This window comes from Ursus americanus, chromosome 10 (assembly GCF_024610735.1).
Source record: "Ursus americanus isolate L20-20 chromosome 10, mUrsAme1.1.p, whole genome shotgun sequence".
NCBI lineage: Eukaryota > Metazoa > Chordata > Mammalia > Carnivora > Ursidae > Ursus > Ursus americanus.
In genome coordinates, this window is record NC_142136.1 from 68,985,204 (window position 1) to 69,006,992 (window position 21,789).

At 37.1% G+C, this 21,789-nt stretch overlaps 1 protein-coding gene across 7 annotated transcripts in view; it reads left to right on the forward strand.

Annotated features, from left to right (window-relative positions):
- Positions 1 to 21,789, forward strand: part of KATNAL1 (katanin catalytic subunit A1 like 1) — a 77,660-nt gene that overhangs the window by 48,634 nt on the left and 7,237 nt on the right. For all 7 annotated transcript variants that reach the window (XM_045797020.2, XM_045797021.2, XM_045797025.2 and 4 more), the window contains exons 7-9: positions 3,200 to 3,358; positions 4,085 to 4,211; positions 6,389 to 6,523. In XM_045797020.2, coding sequence (XP_045652976.1) covers positions 3,200 to 3,358; positions 4,085 to 4,211; positions 6,389 to 6,523 — 421 coding nt within the window. The remainder of the gene's footprint in view (positions 1 to 3,199; positions 3,359 to 4,084; positions 4,212 to 6,388; positions 6,524 to 21,789) is intronic.

Sequence of the window (21,789 nt, forward strand, 5' to 3'; positions counted from 1 at the left end):
AGGGAGAAGCAGGCTTCCCGTCGAGCAGGGAGCCCGATGCAGGGCTTGATTCCAGGACCCTGGGATCATGACCTGAGCCGAAGGCAGATGCTTAACGGCAGCCACCCAGGCACCCCTGAAGGCGCTTTTCCATGGGACTATCCTCATGCCAAGTGCAAACTTGGGCATCCCCAGATCACCCTCACTTCTGGCCAGCTGACTATAAATTTGGGGGTTCTTACTACCCCCTTAGGTTTGGTAATTTTCTAGAATGACTCACAGAACTTAAGAATGCATTGTATTTACAATTACAGTTTTATCATAGCAAAAGGAGGCAAATCAGAACTAGCCAAAGGAAGAATGCATAGGGCAAGATCTGCAAGGATGCTGAAAGTGAAGCTTCTGTTGTTTTCTGCCCCATAGAATCGGGATGCTTTGCCCTCCTAGCACACGAATGTGTGACAATGTAGAGTATTGCCAACAGGGAAGCTCACTCAAGCTCCAGTCTCCAGGGTTTTTATTGGGGTTTCATTACATAGTTACGATTGATTGAATCATTGCCCATGTGTCTCAAGTCTCCAGTCTCCCTTCTTTCTCTAGGTCTAGTTGATATCATATGGCTCAAGGTCCCAGCCCTCTAATCCCAGGATTGGTGTTTCTGGCAAGGCCAGCCACCATCGTGAATCATCTCATTAGCATAAATTATACAGGGGCCCACCATGAGTCACCTTAGCATAAAATTTCACAGTTCAACTGAACAACAAAAACACTCCTGTCACTTTGAAAATTCCAAGGATTTATAGTCTACCTTCCAGGAACTGGGGAAAAAGACCAGCCAAATTCTTTATTATACAGGGCGCACACTGTGAATGGATACTGGAAATTGAGAAGATGAGCGGGTTTAAATGGAAACAAAATATGTTTAGGTAAATACTCAGCAAGTAATTGGAAATAGAGGTCTGGACCTTAGGATAAAGTTTGAACTTAAATTAAAATTGTAATAATATGGGTGTGGATGAGATTGTTCAAGGAGGTCTATAAAGGAAAAAGAGCAAGAAGCTTGGAATTGCTTTGAGAATGTGGAGAGCAGAGGAGGAGGAAAGGCACTAAAGAGAGTCATGAGTAGAAGGAGCGTCAGGAAAGAACAGCGTCCTAGAACTAACCTGGGGAGAACGCATTTCAGGAAGAAGGGAATGAACATCAGGTATCAGCACCATCAGAGGTCAGGGAGAAGGAAAGAAGATGTAAGTTGAAAAGTGACCATCGGATTAGTAAATTAGGTTGTTTTAGTGAATTAGTGGAGGCAGAAGTCAGATTGTAGCTCATAAAAAATAGTAAGCACGAGCCATTTCTTTAAGAAGGTTGGCTGAGAAGGGAGGAAGTGGATTGTAGCTAGAGGATTTATAGGGTCAAGTGAAGAATTTTTTTTTTTTTTAAACAGGACAGATTTAAGTATGTTTATATACTGAGGGAAGGAGCCAGTAGAGAAGCAGATACAAGAAATAGAGGAGATAATTGAAAGAGTAATGTCATGAGGAGCTGAAATTTATAAATACTGTACTGTGTGATTTTATCTATATACAGATACTGATGTTGGAAGTTAACTCCTAGTGGAGGTGGCCACATGAAAGATAAGGGGACATTAAAGAAATAATGAATTTTGCTATAGCTGTGCTTATACCATTAGTTGTTTTTACAGTTTTCAAAATAGCCATCTCATGCACAGTTATAAGCTCCTTGGAAAGCAAAAAATTTTTTATAAAAGTAGTGTTTCAAATCCTCTTTCTGGGTTCCAGAATTCTGTAGCTCATGTTAACCTTAAAAATAAAGCTGTCAGTTATTTTATCTGCAAAAAATGCGTTTATTTGGAAATAGAGAATCGCAATTTGGGACATGAAAGCTATGGCAGAACCATAGGCAAGTCTGGAGATCAAAGGAGAACACTCTTTTTATAGAGGAAAGGGGAAATTGGGAGGCCTGTAATAAAGAAAAAGTCTATTAGAGTAAAGTGTGAGGTTAAAAGTATAATGGTTTTTCATTGGCTGGGTTTTGATACCCTCTCATTGGTTTGGACACTCTGTCATTGTTGCCAGGGGGGGAGAAAAACCTTTCTTCTTCCTGCTGCGGTGGTAAAGTAGCTAATGTAGCATAGACTTTAAAGGCAGGTCTCTTTCAGTTGGGTCGGCAATGGACTAAGAGTCGTAGGGCATGAGAGCTCCCCCTTCTGGCCTCACAGCTCTATTTTAAAGGAGTTTTCCTTTCATTAATTTTCACACTAGAAAAGGGTTTGGACAGTATCTGAATTTGTGAAACTTTATGTGTGCGTAGTTTTCAAAGTTTAAATCCCCAGAGCTTATTAAGCTAGATTAATAAAGGGGACAGAATTCTTTTAAAGATCACCAGCTAATATACAAAAGAAATACAGTGTTAACTATGAATCTAAACTCCCATTGGAAGAAGAAAATACTGAGTGTTTGAATATCCAGTAGTCTTTAACACTAGAGGATTGGTGTTCTTGAAGAATTTTTACTCCTTATTGATTTTTTTTTTTTTACATAAGAGTTGTTTGTTTTCAAGGGTGAGAAGTAACTAAAATTTAGTTTTTAGTTTATATTTAGTGGCTCTTTCATCAGTAACACTATTTTATATAAACTATTAATTGTCTAGCACATGAAGCTGAAAAAATGCTAGCTAAATTGATTACACTTGAATTGCCACTGGATTTTAGTTACCTTATTAACTAATAAGTGGATCTCTACTTTTGATTAAAAACTGTGCATTATGTTTTGTGGAAGACAGGTTTTGTCCCTTAGGAGAGCAAGGGTTAAATAATTCTTCTAGATGTGGTAGAAAATGTCTTCTTTTCATTATGTTTAAACAGAGCACTCTCTCTGAAGCCATGCTCAAGACCATACATTTTTATCTTCTTCCAGGTTTAAGAAAATTGGGTAGGTTCTTTCTCAGTGTATCAGAAGATTTCTTATTGTCTGGGCCTTTTGTTAGCCCATCTTTAAGTACATCTGATTTGAGACATTTTGTGAAATCAGTCATTTTTTTAAATCTATGAAATGATACTTATATCAAATACACTGTGATTTTACTGTGACAGTTGAGCTTCTCTTTTGATGGGAAAATTTTTATGTACATCAGTAGCGGATGGTATTTTCTAAGAATGCATTTTAATCTGATAAAACATTTAATACAGCTTTTGAAATTTCAGGGTGTACTGATGGTTGGACCCCCAGGCACTGGTAAGACTATGCTAGCTAAAGCTGTTGCCACTGAATGTGGCACAACATTCTTCAATGTTTCCTCTTCTACACTGACATCTAAATATAGAGGTGAATCTGAGAAGTTAGTCCGTCTGTTGTTTGAAATGGTGAGTGCTGATATATTCAGATTTCAAAGTACTGTTTGTGTAGGCAAATGATATCCCTTTTACATCCATTCACCTAGGGGATCTGTTTTTAAAAGAGCAAATAGAGTTGTAGTTGAACAGTTCCTCCTGACACATGAGTAAGGTAAGGGGTGGTGGGTTTTGTGGAGTAGTTGATATGTCTTCAGTGTATCTTCCTCTCTGAGGTAAGGGAAGGCCCTTTGGTATCCTATCCAGTGAGGGTGGAAGACACTTTGGAAATGTGTGTGGTTTGATATTTCTGGATTTTTAATGAGCTGGTTGAGCAGAGTATATTTTAGTATATATTTTAAAAATCAGAAATTGATCTGTTGTTAAAGTTTGTTCTTTTTTCGTAAGGGACTTGCAGTAGTTATTTAAGAATATATATTTGAAGATGGAGATTGATGATTTATCTTCAAAAAGATTTATATTATGGAAATTTTCAAACACAAAAGTAGAAATAATAGTACTACGAATCCCCATGTATCTGTCACCCACCTTCACCAACCATCTAACTTTTATTTTTAAGAAATTTCCATTTTCTGATATAAATGATTTAATCTCTGTCAGCCAAGTGGTGGCAATAAAGCAGTGAGAAAGTTTTGCTCCTTTTTTAACAATTGTTTTAGGAGGAGGAAATGGCATTAAAAAAATTCAGATTATTTTATGAGCTCATTGAATGGTTTCTTTAAAATGTTTTTCATGAAGGCTAGATTTTATGCGCCCACCACGATCTTCATCGATGAGATAGATTCTATCTGTAGTCGAAGAGGAACCTCTGATGAACATGAGGCAAGTCGCAGAGTCAAGTCTGAACTACTCATTCAGATGGATGGTAATTGATATTTAATTACTGTCCCCAAACTGTTATATTTCCTTTTCAAGTTTTGGGTAGATTCATACTGTGGAAATTCTCAGTGAATGGACTGGAAGGCAGCCTGAATTTATTTGTAATCATTTGTTCATCCACCCACGTGTTCAGTTTGTTCATGCACTCAGATAGCATTTAACTGCATGCGTGTTATGAATCACAGGCCATTTCAGGTTCTGAGGTTACAAAGAAAAGGAAGGTCATGGCGGGTAAGAGCTTTACTAGGACTGCAGAGGTTCCAGAGATGTGGTCCAGGGCCCCAGGGGTCTTTAAGACCCCTTTAAAAGGTCTGCGAAGGCTAAACCATTTTCATGATAATATCAAGACATTATTTGCCCTTTTTCACTCTCATTCTCTCATGAGAATACAGTGGAGTGTTTCAGAGGCTACAAGACATTTGGGATGTCATAATAGATGGAAAGCAGCAGCAGACAGGAGAATCCAGCTGTTCTCTGTTAAGTCAGATATTAAAGAGATTTACAAAAATGTAAGAAAATGCCACTCTTCTTACTAAATTTTTTTTGGTTTTGAAAGTCATAGTTATTTTTCATAAAATGTTATTTATATTAACAAATAATAGATTTATTGTTACTTTAAAATGAATTAATATTTTAAAAAATTCTCAGTTTTAATTTCTAATGGTAAATATTGATAGATGTATTCCATATACACAAAAGCTCTTGGGAGCTCAGTAATTTTTAAGAGCATAAACAAATCATGAAACCCAAAAGTAGAACCACTGATCTAGTTGGGAAGCAGGCAACTTAACAATACATTTTAAATTGTGTGGTAGAACTAAACTCTGGGTGTGGTGAAAACCCAGTAGGAGAGATACCACCCAGACTAAGGTAGTCATGGAATGGAATAGCCGAGTTGGGCTTTGAAGCTTTGGTGGAAGTTATTCAGACAGAGAAATGGCAATGAAGGAAGAGAGTGGTGGCCAGAGCTGCCTTTAGAGGCTTACTACTCTGGTAGTTGTGTGGCAAATGTAAAATGTGTTAACAAAAATCTAGAATGTGTTGTTTCAAAACAGCTATGGTTCTACAGCAAGTGTGGATACTCACTGAATACTTACAGTGTGTTTTAAATACAGTGCCAGGCACTGTAAGGATGCATAAAACTGTAGTATGAGTCCCTGCCCTCCGTGAGTTCATCATTCTAATTTCTGCTAAAGTATGAGAGAAAAAGTGACTATGTTATGTTTTTGGGGAGAGATCTAGAGGAGAAACACATTAGATGTTTTAAAAATATCACTGAATATAAATTTAGCTGAATTTCATCAAGGGGTGTTTGTGCCTACTGTTGATTATTAGTTGGATAGCTTGATTCTTTGTGATAATGATTGAAACAGGAGTTTAGTAATAATTTATTAAGAAAACACCATATTGAACTGGGTTGCTTTAAATTCACTACTTCATTATGCCACGCCACAACTAGAAACTGAGCAATAAAGTTTGTGAGTTTGTATGGCTTTTTTTTTTTAACTGCTCATTTTCTAGAGTTTCCATTGTGTAACCTGAACCTTTTTATTCTAAAACTTTAATTGTGAAAAAGTAGACTCAAGGTACATATATTTGGTTTGGTATAAAAAGAAATGATATTTTCAGTAGTGACTGATTATTAGGTTCATTCTCAGATTTTTTGTTTATTTTTTCCAAGCCCCTTAGAAGTTTGAAGGATAAAATTATTGCAGTATATCCTCCATATTGCATGCTAGTACATTAGCAAAATGAACCTTCTGTTCTTCCTTCTTGAGAAAATAAATTAGATTAACAACTAAAATAACATTTTTTTGAGGGACTTAATGATTTAAAAAAGGAATAAAACAGCATAATCTCCCATGCCTTTTCTTTTCAGAGCAACTATACACTCGTTTTCTTACAGGAAAAAAAAAAGGGTTTTCTTATTGGGTTAAAATCCTGTAATAGATGATATAAATTCTATCACCTCCTGGTTTTATAGTTATCTGTTGATGTGTCTGGTTCTGCCACCATACAGAGGTCAGAAGGACTGCGTGATTTTCGTCATTGAGCCTATGACAAAGCCTCTGGCTGATGTTTAGAAATGTTAGTTGAATGAGAGAATAAAGGACCGTAAAAAAAAAACCAAAAAAACCCTTCTTTTCCCCTTGTTGTGTATAGGAGTTGGAGGAGCTTTAGAGAATGATGATCCTTCCAAAATGGTTATGGTATTGGCCGCTACTAATTTCCCATGGGACATTGATGAAGCTTTGAGAAGGAGATTAGAAAAAAGGATATATATACCTCTCCCAACAGGTATGATGCCTTCCTCTTACTATATATATATATGTTTTTTAACTGCCTTTTACCTTTTTCTATTTCTTTAAGTCTTTAATCCTTTGCCCTTCTGCTTAAAGTTTATAGCATCACAAAAACAATTTGTAGTAGATGGGAAGAGAGGCCACAGTAGTACTCTGTTGAAGTTCCTTACATTTCAGAGCAGGTCTTACATTCAGAGCAGTATTCATGTTAATAAATTTGATAGAATATCTAAAGTTTTACTTCTAAATTTTAAGTTTTCATTAAATCTTTTTTTTTTTTTTTTAAATAAGAGAGAGAGAGTGAGCACAAGCAGGGGGAGTGGCGAGGGGCAGGCAGAGGGAGAAGCAGGCTCCCTGCTGAGCAAGGAGCCTTGATTCCAGGACTTTAGGATCATGACCTGAGCCAAAGGCAGCCCCTTAACTGTCTGAGCCACCCAGGTGTCCCATAAGTCCTCATTAAATCTTAAGTGATTAAAAATAAAGTTCTCTTGGGATTTTCTTAAAAATATGCTGCTTTGAAAAATGTAACTTCATCCAATTGATGACTTGAAATTGTCATAAATGGATTTTCTCTTTTTGTATTGAGATAAAATTTACATGGAATTAAATGTTTAAATCTTAAGTGTGTAATTTGGTGAGTTTTGACAGATGAATACTCCTGTTTAATCAATACCCTACTCAAGATGTAGGATATTTCTGTCACCCCAGGAAGTGTCTGTGTGCCTCCTACTGGTTAATTCAAACCCCCAATAGGTATTACCTTCCCTGATTTTTATCACCATAGATTGGTTTTACCTGTTATTAAACTTCACATAAATGGAATCGTAACATGTGTACTCTTGTGTGTCGTTGCTTTCACTCATCATAGTGTTTTGAGATTCATCCATATGGTTACATGTGTTGGTAGTTTATTCTTGGTATGATTATACCACAATTTATTCCTTTTTTGATGGACATTGGAGTTATTTCTGGTTTGGGGCTATTATGAATGAAGTTATAAATATTCTTGTACAGATCTTTTTATGGATGAATGTTTTCGATTCTTTTGGGTAATATAACTAAGAATAGAATGGGTGGGTCCTAGGGTTAGATAGGTATATATTTAACTTTATAATACCCAAACTGTTTTCCTAAGTGGTCATACCATTTTATACTTTCACCATCAACGAATGAGAATTCCAGTATTTTCATATCCTTGCCAACATTTGGTATGGTCAGTGTTTTAATCTTAGTCATCCTACTAAGTCTGAAATACTATCTCATTATGTCTTTAAATTGCGTTTCTCTAATGACTAATGAGGTGGAGTGCCTTTTTGTGTACTTTCTGGTCATTGGTATATCTTTTGTGCAGTGTCTTTTCAAGTCCTTTGCTCAGTTTTTAATTGGTTTGTTGTTTTATTAATGCTGTATAGTTCTTCATCAGATACATGCATTGTGACTATGTTCCTCCAGTTTGGTTTGGCTTTCAGTGTTCTTTATAGTGTCTATTGATAAGCAAAAGTTTTAATTTTGACGATGTTCTCCTGTCAGGGTTTTCTTTCATGGATAGCACTTTTTGTGTCTTAGGAAATCTTTGCTAACCCCAAACGGCAAGGTTTTTCTCCTATTATTCTTTTAGAAACTATAGTTAAATCTAGGATCCATCTTGAAGTAATTTTGTATATGCGGTGTCAGAGATTGAGTTTCATTTTTTTTCATATATATATTGAATTGTTCTAGCACTACCTGTTAAAAGGAGTTTTCTTTTGCCATTGAGTTATTTTGACACCATTGTTGAAAATTATTTTGCTACATACGTGTAGGTTCTATTTCTCAGTTCTCTGTTCTGTTCCATTGATTTAAAAATAAATAGGTATAGGGCTATCTAGTCAGATTATCTATTTTTTCTTATCTTTTTTAGAGATTTGTTTATTTATTTCAGAGAGAGCGACTGAGCAGGGGGTGGGAGGGGCAGAGAGAGAGAGAAACTCCAAGCAGACTCCCTGCTGAGTGCATAGCCTGCTGGCTTGGCTCAATTTCAGGACCCTGAGATCAAGACCTGAGCCAAAACCAAGATCCGATACTTAACCAACTGCACCGCCCAGGTGCCACTCTATTTTTTCTCAAGTAAGCTTTGGCAGTTTGTCTTTCAAAGAATTTGTCCATTTCTTCTAAGTTGTCAAATTGGGATTTGACCTAATACAAGTGTGCAAGCACACTAAAGGGTTTATGTGAGGCTGTTGATTTCATGTCTGGTTCTGGAGCCTGAAGTCAATAATGAGGGCAGTCAGGAAGAAAAGATGGGTGGTGGAAACAAGGACAAATTATATAACCTGTAGGAATGAGCTGGAACCCCATGAGGATAGACTGGAACCCATGTTGGGCTCTCATTGCTTCTGAGACTTCCAGCTTTGATGATTGCGGTGTCCTGTTGTAACACTATTAAATATACTCCTGGCTAAGGAGTCGAAAAAGGTGAAGGAGGAAATCTGGCAGGAGCTGCTCCATACTAGCAGGGTGAGCGAGAAGATAAGTGACAGTGTGTTTGAGCTGCACATGCACTTCACGCCCTGAACCAGCTTTCTGAGTTCATTCATTTCTGCCTTTCAGATTTCACCCATAATGACTCATGTGGTCTGCACTGAACCTGAGCAATGCATTGTGAATGCTGGGAAATGAAATTACAGCTTTGCTTAAGTTGACATAATACAAATCTACACACCTAATTTTCTTCTTCTTGTCTGTAGAATCTGTAGTAATGGCTCAGTTTTCATTCGTAAAATTGGTCATTTGTGTTTTATCTCTATTTCTTGATCATCTTGCTAGAGATTTATCAATATTATTAATCTTTTCAAAAACCTAATTTGTTTTGTAATTTTTCTGTTGCCTATTTCATTGACTTTTTTTCCTCTCATTTTTATTATTTCTCCATTATACTTTGAGTTTAATCTTCTTTTTCTGAAGTTAGAAACTTACACTATTGATTTTAAACCTTTCTTCTTTTTTAAATATAAACATTTAAAGCTGTAAATTTTTTTTTTTTTAAGATTTCATTTATTTTTTGTCAGAGAGAGAGAGAGAGAATGTGCACAAGCAGGGAGGAGCAGGCAGAGGGAGAAGCAGGCTTCCCGCTGAGCAGGGAGCCTGATATGGGACTTGATCCCGGGACTCTAGGATCATGACCTGCGGAAGGCAGCTGCTTAACCAGCTGAGCCACCCAGGTGTCCCTAAAGCTGTACATTTCTCTATATGCACTGCTTTGGCTTTATCCCACCAGTTTTGCTATAGCGTATTTTCTTTACTATTCAATTTTTTTATTTCAAACTTAATTCCGTTATAGTCAGGGATTACTCTGTAGAATGTCAATTTTTAAATTTTTTTGAATTTATGATTCAGCACACTCTTTCTTGGTGAATATATATTCTGTACTTGTTGATGATAGTATTCTATAATTGTTGGTCAGATCAAGTTAGTGTGATAATACTGTTCAAATCTTTTAGATCCTTACTGATTTTTTTTTACTCTGGTTTTTCTACCAGTTACTGAGAGTGGGTTGTTAAGCTCTTCAAGTGTTATTGTGAATTTGTTTATTGTTTGCTTTAATTCTGTCAATTTTTGCTTTATGCATTTTAGAGTTCTATCATTAGGTACATAAACAGTTATCATTGGTATATCTTCTTTGTCCTTCTACCATTATGAAATGTCTCTATCTCTGCTTAGACCCTTTGACTTGATGTGTACTTTGAAAATAATACAGCCTCACCATCTTTCTTTTGCTAATTGTTTGCATGATGTATCTGCTTTCTTCCTTTAGTTTTCGTATAATTGGGTCTGGCTATTTAGCTAGTTTATTTCTGCTTTTTAATTGGAGTATTTAGTCCATTTAAATATAATGTAATCATTGATATGGCTGTGTTTAAGTGTACCGTCTTGCTGTTTTCCCTTTTGTTTGTTTCTCTGCCCCTCTTTTCCTAATTTCTTTTGATAATTGACTGTTTTTAAATATCCATTTTAATTCCTTTATTAGATTTTTACCTATACCTGTTTTCTTTTTTTTAGCAGTTAATCTAGGGATTACAATATGCACATGTAACTTTTCACAGTTGACTTAGAGCTAATATTGTACTATTTCATGTAAAATGTAAGAACTGTTTGCCTCCCCCCCCCAGCCTTTGTGCTATTTTGTCATGTATTTTATACCTATGTTCATTATAGATCCCACAGTATAATAAGATTTAAGTTGTCAGTTTAAACTTCAATTAAGAGGAGCACAAAAAAGTAGTGTTTTCTATTTGCCTACATATTCAACACCCCCACTGCTCTGCTTTTCTATTTTAAGGCCCAGATTTCCATCTAGGTTCATCTCCTATTTGTCTAGAAAACTTCCTTTAATATTTCTTCTAGTTAAGGTCTGCCAGCATCAAGTTCAGTTTTTGTTATCTGAAATGTCTTTCTTTCACCCTTATTTCTGAAGGATATTTTTAATTGATAAATAATTCTGGATTGGAAAGAGTTTTTTGTTTTGTTTTTTCTTTCATTACTTATAAAGGTGTTGTTTTGTCATCTTCCAGCCTCCACTGGTTTCTGATGTGAGGTCTGCTGTCATTCACACCATTGTATCTTTTCCTTAAGGCTATTGTTTTTTAAAATCAACTTTATTGAGTAATGATTTATCTATAATAAACTTTATCCACTTAAAATTTGATAATTTTGACAGTTGTATAACAGCCATGCAACCATACCACAATCAGGATGCAGGATGTATCTTTTCATCCTGAAGTGATTTCTTGTGTCCCTTTGCAGCCCATTCTTCTCTCTTCCCAACACCTTCTACCTCAGGCAACCATTAATCTGATCTTTGCCACCATAGATTATTTTGAATTTCATAAGTAGGATCATAGAGTAGGAATTATTTTGGGACTGTCTTCTTTCATTCAGCATAATTATTTTGAGATTTATTAATGTTATTTTTTTGCTGGTGGGTAGGATTTCATTATATGGCCATATTACAGATTATTTATCCATTCTCTTTTTGATGGATATTTAGGGGATTTCTGTTTTGGGACTGTTGTAAATAAAGCTGCCGTCAACATTCATGTTCAATTCTTTGTGTGAACCTATGTTTTCCGTTCTCTTGGATAAATACCTAGGAGTGAAATAACTGGGTCATGTGGTAGTATATGTTTATAGAAAGCAGGTTGGAATTTTCTTGAGCGGTTATCCTCGTGGTTTTGTTTTGTTTTTGTTTGTTTGTTTTTTGAGGCAGAGAGGGTCAGAGGGAGAGGGAGAGAGAAAATCTTAAGCAGGCTCCACACCCAGTGCGAAGCCCAATGCGGGACTCAATCTCACAACCCTGAGATCATGACCTAAACTGAAATCAAGAGTTGGATGCTTAACTGACTGAGCTACCCAGGCACCCCTCTTTATGGTTGTTAAGATATTCTGTTTATCTTTTTGTTTTCATCAGTTTTACTTTGATGTGCTCTGTGGGGTTTTCCTTTTATTTATCCTTCATGTATGTTGGACTTTGATACTGTTGCACAGGTCACTGGGACTCCATTACATTTTTTTTTTTCAGTCTTTTTTCTAATTCTTCAGGTTGGATAATCTCTGTTCATTTATCTTCGTGTTCATTGACACTTTCTTCTGCCATTGCTAATCTGCTTTTAATCTCATCCAGAGAATTTTTCTTTTCAAAATCTATTTTGCAAATCTAGCATTTCCACGTGGTTTTTTATTATAGTTTCCATTGCTTTGCTGGGATTCCCCAGCTCTTTATCCATTTTGTCTGTCTTTTCTGCTAATTCTTTGAGATTTTTCCCTTCAAAAGGTGCAGCTTAGTTCCCCTCTCTCTGACAATGTACTGGACTTAGTGATTTTTGTTTCTAAGGAATAGAATGTGGGAGAATGATGGTTTAAGTGACTTGCGAGGCTAAATCATGAAAAGAATAGTTTCTGCCTGGCTCTCCCTCTCTCAGATTATATGCTTTTGGGGAAACCAGCTGCCATACCATAACCAAAAAATAGCCTATGGCGAAGCTGACATGGGAAGAAACTAAAGTCTCCCACCAACAGCCAGAACGAGCTTACCTGTTATGTGAGTTATCTGCTTTTGGAGGACTATAGGCCTGGCCTTTACGTTGACTAAAATTTCATGACAGACCCTGCATTAGTCAGGGTTCTCCAGAGAAACAGAACCAATAGAACATGTATATAGGGACAAATTTATTTTAATGAATTAGCTCATGCAATTATAGAGACTGGCAAGTCTAAAATCTGCAGGGTAGGCTGGCAGGCTGGAGACCCAGGGAAGAATTAATATCACAGTGCAAGTCTGAGGGCCCTCTTTGGGCAGAATTCCCTCTTGCTCTGGGCAAGTGTGGCTTTCGTTCTGCTTCGGCCTTCAACTGATTGGATGAGGCCTCCCACTTTATGGAGAGCTGTCTGCTTTACTGAGTCCACTAATTTAAATATTAATGTCATACAAAAACATCCTCATAGAAACATCTAGAGTAATGTTTGACCAAATATCTGGGCACTGTGGCCCAAGCAAGTTCACATAAAATTAGCCATCATAGACCCTAAGAGAGCTTTCTAGCTAAGCTTCTCCCAAATTCCTGATACACAGTAACTGTGAAGATAATAAATTGTTATTTTAAGTCAGTAAGTTTTAGTATAATTTTTTATTCAGAAATAATTGATATGCTACTTTATAGTTTTTGTCAGCTGATTCTTACATCTGGAATATCAGTTGCTATTGGCTACTTCTTAATTTTCTTAATTGTGGGTCACATTTTTCTGTTTCTTCACATGTCCAGTAATTTTTATTGTATGCTCTACATTGTAGGGCGTCTGGATTATGTTGTTTTCCTTTGAAGGGTATTGAATTTTGTTCTGGCAGGCACTCATATTATTGGCAGAACTTAAGAAAAAGCTATTTTACAGTTATTTGCTGTCTGATGGCTAATGCATGAAAACAGTTGCCTCTTATCTCTTGTTTTATATTTGTTTACCATAGAAAGACAAGTCTGGTACCACTTTTTTCATTATGGCCAGAAGTGGAAGCCTCACCTATAATTTTTTTTTTTTAAGATTTTATTTATTTATTTGACAGAGAGAGCACAAGCAGGGGGAGCGGCAGAGGGAGAGAGAGTGGGAGCACGCTCGCTGCTAAGCAGGGAGACTGATGCAGGGCTTGATCTGAGGGTCCTGGGATCGTGACCTGAGCTGAAGGCAGACACTCAACTGACTGAGCCATCCAGGCACGCCCGAAACTTAATTTTTATTTATTTATTTATTTTTCTGGTAATAGTGCTTAATATTTATTTATTTTTTTTAAATGATTTTTTATTATGTTAGTCACCATACAGTACCTCCCCAGTTTCCGATGTAAAGTTTGATGATTCATTAGTTGCATCTGACACCCAGTGCACCATGCAATACGTGCCCTCCTTACTACCCATCACCAGTCTATCCCATTCTCCCACCCCCCTCCCCTCTGAGGCCCTCAGTTTGTTTCTCATAGTCCATAGTCTCTCATGTTTCATTCCCCCTTCTGATTACCCCCCTTTCTTTATCCCTTTCTTCCCCTACCGATCATCCTAGTTCTTATATTCCATAGATGAGAGAAATCATATAATTGTCTTTCTCTGCTTGACTTATTTCACTTAGCATTATCTCCTCCAGTGCCGTCCATGTTGCAGCAAATGTTGAGAATTCGTTCTTTCTGATAGCTGAGTAATATTCCATTGTATATATGGACCACAACTTCTTAATCCAGTCATCTGTTGAAGGGCATCTCGGCTCCTTCCATGATTTAGCTATTGTGGACAATGCTGCTATGAACATTGGGGTGCATATGGCCCTTCTCTTCACTATGTCTGTATCTTTGAGGTAAACACCCAGTAGTGCAATGGCTGGATCATAGGGTAGCTCAATTTTTAACTTTTTAAGGGACCTCCACACTGTTTTCCAGAGTGGCTGTACCAACTTGCATTCCCACCAACAATGTAGGAGGGATCCCCTTTCTCCACATCCTCTCCAACAATTGTTTCTTGCCTTGTCTATTTTTGCCATTCTAACTGGCGTAAGGTGGTATCTCAGTGTGGTTTTGATTTGAATTTCCCTGACGGCTATGCATTATTTTGAACATTTTTTCATGTGTCTGTTAGCCATTTGTATGTCTTCATTGGAAAAGTGTCTGTTCATATCTTCTGCCCATTTTTTGATTTGTTTATTTGCGAAACTTAATTTTTATAACATATTCCTTACTTTCATGACTAGATCTCAAGGCTGTATTTAGTAATTAATTGGTAGATTTGTAGCTCATAGATTCTGTCTTGTATTGTCTCTCCATTAATTCTAATAATCTCATTACTTGAAAAATGTTCTTTTTCTTAAAACAGTGCTTAAATTACTGATTGAACTTACAATAATAATAAACTTATTTAAAGCAGTAATGTAAGTGTTTCAATTTAGAAGCTGTAAGCTGTCCTGGAATAGTCCACCTCCCAGAAGCAGCTCCTGAGTGCCTGACTTGCTCTCATACTAGCCACATGAAGGTTTGAAATTTGAGTGGCTTGTTATCACTTCCGATTTAATGTTTCTTTTGTTTTGCTTTTTCCCTCTTTTTTCTCGTTTTCTAAATCAAATATCTGTATTCTGTCTAGTGTATTTTTATGAAATGGGTTTTAATTTTACTACTGTGTACAATGATTATAAATAAGAAATTAATACTAATGGGGGAAAATGTTTTACTACTTGAATAGACATCATTTAAACTTCGGTACTTTGAACTTTAATTCACCATAATAGGGAGGGAAAAAAATATAACTGGAAAAACAGTTGATGATAGCAGTTTTATAACTGCTGAGGAGAGCTTAGGTTTTGGGGGAAAGACATGCGTTGTGGTACAAAGGTAGGAATTTAGCTTTCTTTGAAATATTAGAGAAGAAAATAGAATTGGCTGACTGAAGGGTTTTCTTCTAAACTTATTTTCCCTTATGAAAACATATGTCCATTATAGGTAATCACTTTTGGGTGCTTCTCTTCGCTCATTATTAGTCTGAAGGTGTATACCTTGTGACCATAGCACTTGAGAAATTGCTTTCCTCTAAAGTGTATCCAAACAGGTAGTCATAATTAGAATTCACTCTCTCTAGCTTTTTCTTTCATCTGTATTAGGTCAGTAGGTGTTTATCCAGCTGTTTGCTGTTAGACATTTATTAGGTGCTGTGGGAATATAAACAATGTACAAGCCTTGTCGTTAGAGAACTCACGATGTAGTTAGTTGGAAGGTAGGCATACACTTAACCTAACCATAGGGAAAACAGTGTAACGTGATGCTAGTGTTCTCCATGGCACTTTTTCTTTTTAAGTTTTTTGTTTAAAATTCCAGTTAGTTTATTCCAGTACAGTGTAAATTCAGTACAGTGTAAAATTAGTTTCAGGTGTACAACATAGTGATTCAACATGTCCATACAACACCTGGTGCTCATCATGAAAGTACACTCCTTAATTCCCATCACCTATTTAACCCCCACCCCCGCCCCGGTCCATGGTACTTTGGAGTGGTGAATGAGGAATAATAAATTCTGACCAAAGTGCTTTGGGAGACTTCATGGAGGAAGTTACATTTCCACTAATTTTCATAGAGAAAAACAGAAACAAAGGTATGGTTGCTTGAAAATGAATAGACAGATAGCTCTTGTGGTTGGAGCATCTGGTAGGATAGGAGGGTCTGGAATAGACAAAATAGTAACATTTGGAAAGATGAGAGACCTGAAAGAATAATTTAGAAATCTAGGGTAGGGGTGCCTGGGTGGTGCAGTCGTTAAGCGTCTGCCTTCGGCTCAGGGCGTGATCCCAGCATACTGGGATCGAGCCCCACATCAGGCTCCTCCACTAGGAGTCTGCTTCTTCCTCTCCCACTCCCCCTGCTTGTGTTCCCTCTCTCGTTGGCTGTCTGTCTCTGTCAAATTAATAAATAAAATCTTAAAAAAAAAAAAAGAAATCTAGGGTAAAATTAATGGAAAGAAAGATTGTATGAAAGTTAAAAAAAAAGTGAAGGACATTTTATCAACCAAAGCAACCCATGAAAAATAAATTTTTAGTTGGAAAAGGAAAGAAGTATAAAAATGAAAATGGATAAAATGAAAGGCACCCCTGAGGCCTCAGCTGGAGCTTGGCTTTCTGGGGCACTTCCTTCTTACCTTGTGGCCATTCCATGCGGCCTGGGCTGCTTCAAGCATAGTGGGTTTCAAGATAGTCAGATTTCATACATAGGTAGCTCAGGGCTCCAGATGTTCCACTGAAAAAGGTGGTAGGGGCATCACTTTTTATAACCTAGCCTTTAGAGGTCACGTAGTGTCACTTCTGCTGTACCCTGGGTTGAAGCATTTACAACCCCACCCATTTTCAAGTTAGACTAGCTCTGGGTGGGAGAGTGGCAGGACCATGTTGTAGAAACACGTGTGGGATGAGAGAGACTGTTGCAGCCATCCTGGTAAATACAATCTGCCATAGTTACCAAAAGGCAAAATAACGGGTGCAGCTAGAGCTTGGCCTTACACTAAGTCTCTTCTTTCTTTATGCATCTAAATTATGGCAGCAAGCACCTGGGCAGCTTAATGAACTCCTTTTTCAGCCCCTTTCATTTAATTATATTTTGCTTTTAGAATAACCTCCCTAAATCACCAAAGTGTCATAGAGTCTCTTAGACTCTGAGTCTAATTTCCTATCACATCAGGGGCAGAGTGCTTTTTTTTTTTTCCAGCTGTAGGTTCACACCTTATCTGTCTTAATTGTGTCTGTCTGCATTTTTCAGCCCTCCTTTGTACTTTCCTACTTACCGCCCCCCCCCCCCCCCGTATATGCATGCTTCTTCTCACTTCTATGTCAATATTTATGGTACTCCCATTTCCCAGATTGTTCTCTCTCGTTGCCTCTATTTAACTTTTATTGGGGCCCTGGCTGGCTCAGTCGGTAGAGCACGCGACTCTTGATCTTGGGGTTGTGACTTTGAGCCCCATGTTGGGCGTGGAGCTTACTTAAAAAGAAGGAAAAGAACAACAAATCCAGTAGGGTGCCTGGCTGGCTCAGTCAGAAGAGGATACAACTCTTGATCTTGGGGTTGTGAGTTTGAGCCCCACATTGGGTATAGAGATTACTTAAATGAATAAAACTTTTAAGAAAAGTTTATTGATTTTTTTCAAAGTTGACATTAAAGCATGCTAATTCTTGAAGGCTTCTTTGGCCTGGCCTAGCTTCCTTGTGTAGAATTTACTTCCCTGGGTTATCTGTGTCTCAGATGGTCCTTAATAGAAGGGATCTGGGTTTTCTGTGTCTCCCTCTAATCTTGTTTGTTGACTAACCAATGGTGATGGTGGGGGAGTGCTGACTGTGAGCCAGGCTTTACATGTATTAACTTATTTAACCCTCACAGCAGTCTTACGCAGTAGATTCTGTTCTTATCTCTATTTGACATGTGAGGAAACTGAGGCATCGAGGGGTTAAGTATCCCAGCCAGTGAGGCAGAGCAGGGCTGTGAGCCCAGACAGTCTGACCGCAGAGCACGTACTCGCTATCTTCTGTGCTGGACTGCCAAGTGTGCTTAAGAAGAATTGTTAGTGTAAGAAGTGTATGATCCTTTTAACGAAGTGGATTTAAATTTAGAACACACTGACTTGGTTATGTGGCATTCGCAGTTCTTTATTATTGACATATTAATTTCTTGTTAAATTCTTCTACAATATCATTCCATTTCATAGAGCTGACAGATCCTACTTGGAATCTTCTAACAAATCACTGATACAACCAGAATTAGAAGTTATTTTCCCCAAATTATAGTGACTAGGGAGAAGGCTGCTTCCTACTAGGCTTCAGTGCCACCAGGCCCTCACTTTGAGCAGGCTTGCGCTCCGAAGTTCGTTTAAGGTGACTGACTGGAACTTGGTTTCTGTGGGATAATACATTATATTGACCTTGGTATTTGAGTTCTTAGGGCCGGCTGCAGTAAAACATTTTGATTTATAGATACAGTGATACTCTAACATGAGGACTAAGAGAGGAAAGTGATATTTGTTCGCTAACATTCACCTGTTAACGCGTGAAGCCCTATGAAATCACACTTAGGTTAAATTCGGAGTTCTTACTGAGGCATCAGGAGTACAACTACTTTCTGTAGCAGCAGACCTAGGGGCTTCCTACCCTTCCCTCTTTTTTCCCATACTCCTCTTGCTGACCACCTGAGTGCTGGACTTCTCTGCCTCTATACCATGGTCAACTGTAAGGTGGGCCTATTGGCTGGGGATGATCACGGATAAGGAGCTCCCAAAATGAAGGAATTCTGGAGGTAAAGATTTGTGACTCATACTGTTTCTTTTTTCCTGGCAATCCCAGATAATGCCTGCTTGCTTCTCCACTGTGGCTACCCATTGCATTGCTTTGCTTTGTCTTACTTTGTATGTATGAGTGAGAAATAGAACTCATTATAGAACCATGTATTAAGATTTAGTTCAGTCTATCCGGTAATTGGCAGACAACCATGTAACTACTTTCTAGGACAAGAAATGGAGCATTATCAGACCTCAGAAGCTCCCAGTATATTCTTTCCCTAGCAGAGCTCCCTTCCTGCCCCCTGGTGGTAATCACTGTTACTCCTTTTATGGAAATAATTTATTTTTATCTTCTAATTTTCTCACCTAATAATGTATCCCCAAACAAAGTTTTATGTTTTTTAAAACTTAAATTGAGTCACACTAATTGTGTTTATTTGTATTTTGCTTCTTTTGTTCAAGTACATTTTTAAGATTGATCCATATTACGGTATCCAGATGCTGTTCATTTTTGTTGCTGTATAGCATTCCGTCGTATTAGTCAGCTAGGGCTGCATTACAGAGTACCACGAACTGGGTGGCTGAAACAAAGGAACTTTATTTTCTCAGTCTAGAAGTCCAAGATCAAGCAAGGTGTTGTTTCATTCAGGGGCCTCTTTCCTTGGCGTATAGATAGCCATTTTTCTTCCAGTGTCTTTATGTGGTCTTCCTCCTTGTGTGTGTCCTAATCTCCTCTTCTTATAAAGATACCAGTCAGACTGGATTAGGGCCCACCCATATGACCTCATTTTACTTTAATCACCTCTTTTAAAGGCCCTGTCTTCAAATACAGTCACATTCTGAAGTATTGGAAGTTAGAACTTCAACATAAAACTTCAGGGGGTGAGGGAGACACAATTCCGTCTATAACATCCATTAAGTCATCATGCCACAGTTATCCATCATATTATTTGGTGGACATTATGATTGTTTTTATAATTTTAGGCAATTATGAATAGTACTGCTATGAATATTTTTATACTTGTATAATGGTGAAAATGCTCAGTTTCTTTAGGTTGAGATGGAGCGTTCCATCCTTGCAGTGAATCGCTGGTCATGTTGCATAGCTGGAACAATAATAGATAAATCCAATTTGTCTTCCCAAGTGGTTGTGCCAAAGCGGTTGTTACACGTTATACTCCTGCCAGCAAGATAGGAGAGTTCCCGTTGCTTCACATTTTTCCAGAACTTCAGGCTTTTTAATTTATACCAGTCTCTTGGTGTGCAGTGCTACCTCATTGTGGTTTAATTTTTATTTCCTTCTTTATTAAATAATTTGAGTATCTTTTCCTTTAGTAGCCATTTGAATTATAACAAAATCAAATGTCTAGTAAAGGAAAAGATATATAACAAATATCTGTTCAAGTCTTTTGCCCATTTTTCTATTAGGTGGTCTGAACTTTCTTTATATTTGTAGGGGTTCTTTAAATATTCTGGATATAAGTACTTTGTTACTTATGTATGTTGTAAATATCTGCTCAAGCTCTGTAGCTTTTGTGTTTTCACTCTATGTACAGAGTCTTGGTGAATTGGAGTTCCTAATTTTAATGTGGTCAGTTTATAAGTCTTTTCCTCTGTGGGCAACTTCTTAAATAAATAAATAAATAAATATATATATTTCAAGAATATTCACTCTGAAGTCATTAATATATTTCTTGTTTTATCTTCTAAAATGCTTGTAATTTTACATCTTATGTTTAGATTAGTAACATATCTGGCACTGATTTTCATGTATGGTTTGAGGCAGGATGCAATATCATTTTTTTTACCCTGCAGATAGTAGTTGTTCTGGCATTTTCTGCCACTGCTTGAAACCACGTATGTCTTAAATCAGGTGTCCATAGTATATGCTTTGATCTGCTTCTAGGCTCCCTGTTATGTATCATTGATCTATTTGTTTATCTCTGCAAGAGTATTACACTGATTTGAATCCTATTGCTTTGTAATAAGTCTTAAATTCTGATAGAGCTGTTCCTCCCAGCTTACTGTTGTTTTTCCGGTGTGTCTTGGTTGTCCTTGATTCTTTCCGTTTCCATAAACATTTTAATATATTCCTGTTCAGATCCACAGACAGACCTGTTGGGATCTTTACTGGAATGCTTTGACTCTATATGATCATTTGGGGAATTGTCAATATCAGGAAAGATAAAACAAACAGTGGGGAACTGTTTTAGGTTAAAGAAGACTAAAGAGATATGGTAACCATGCAATGTGTGATGGTTTTTAAGAAAGTTATAAAGACCTGGGGAAAATGGGGACATTTTAATCTGGATTGTGTATTAGATGATTCTAATGTACAGGGTTAAATTTGCTGATAAGTGTGATAATTGTACGGATACCTTTGTTCTTAGGAGGTAAATACTGAAGAATTTGAGGTGAGGTATTGCAGTGCCTACAGTTAGCTTTCAATTCAAAAAAGAGGAGGGAGGGGAAGGGAAGGGAGTGATAATGGCAAAATACTGACAATTGATGAGTCTAGATGGGAGATAAATGGGTGTTCACTGATTTTTTTTTAACCTGTAGATTTAAAATTTTTCAAAATAAAAGTTGGAGAAATTACATTTTATATATCAGGAAATAGTGGAAAGCCGATGCAACCTAAGTTTGCATTATCTTACTATGCTATATTAAATAGAAATTTGACATTAAAACTGATAGTGAAACGGCAGGCATGATTGGTTATTTTAAATAATTCTGTAATTCATTTGGGCTTACACAATACAATACACATTTCAGTCATATTGGAAGAGCAAATGTCTGTGGGCTGGTTCTCCAAGTAAACACATTAGTAAGTATTTTGTGCCAAGTGCTGATTTCCTGTATCTTAGAGAAACTTTTTCTATATCACACTAAAAGGTGAGCAGAATGATTCACAGGAGTTAACGTCATGTAATCTCGTTTTTTAAAA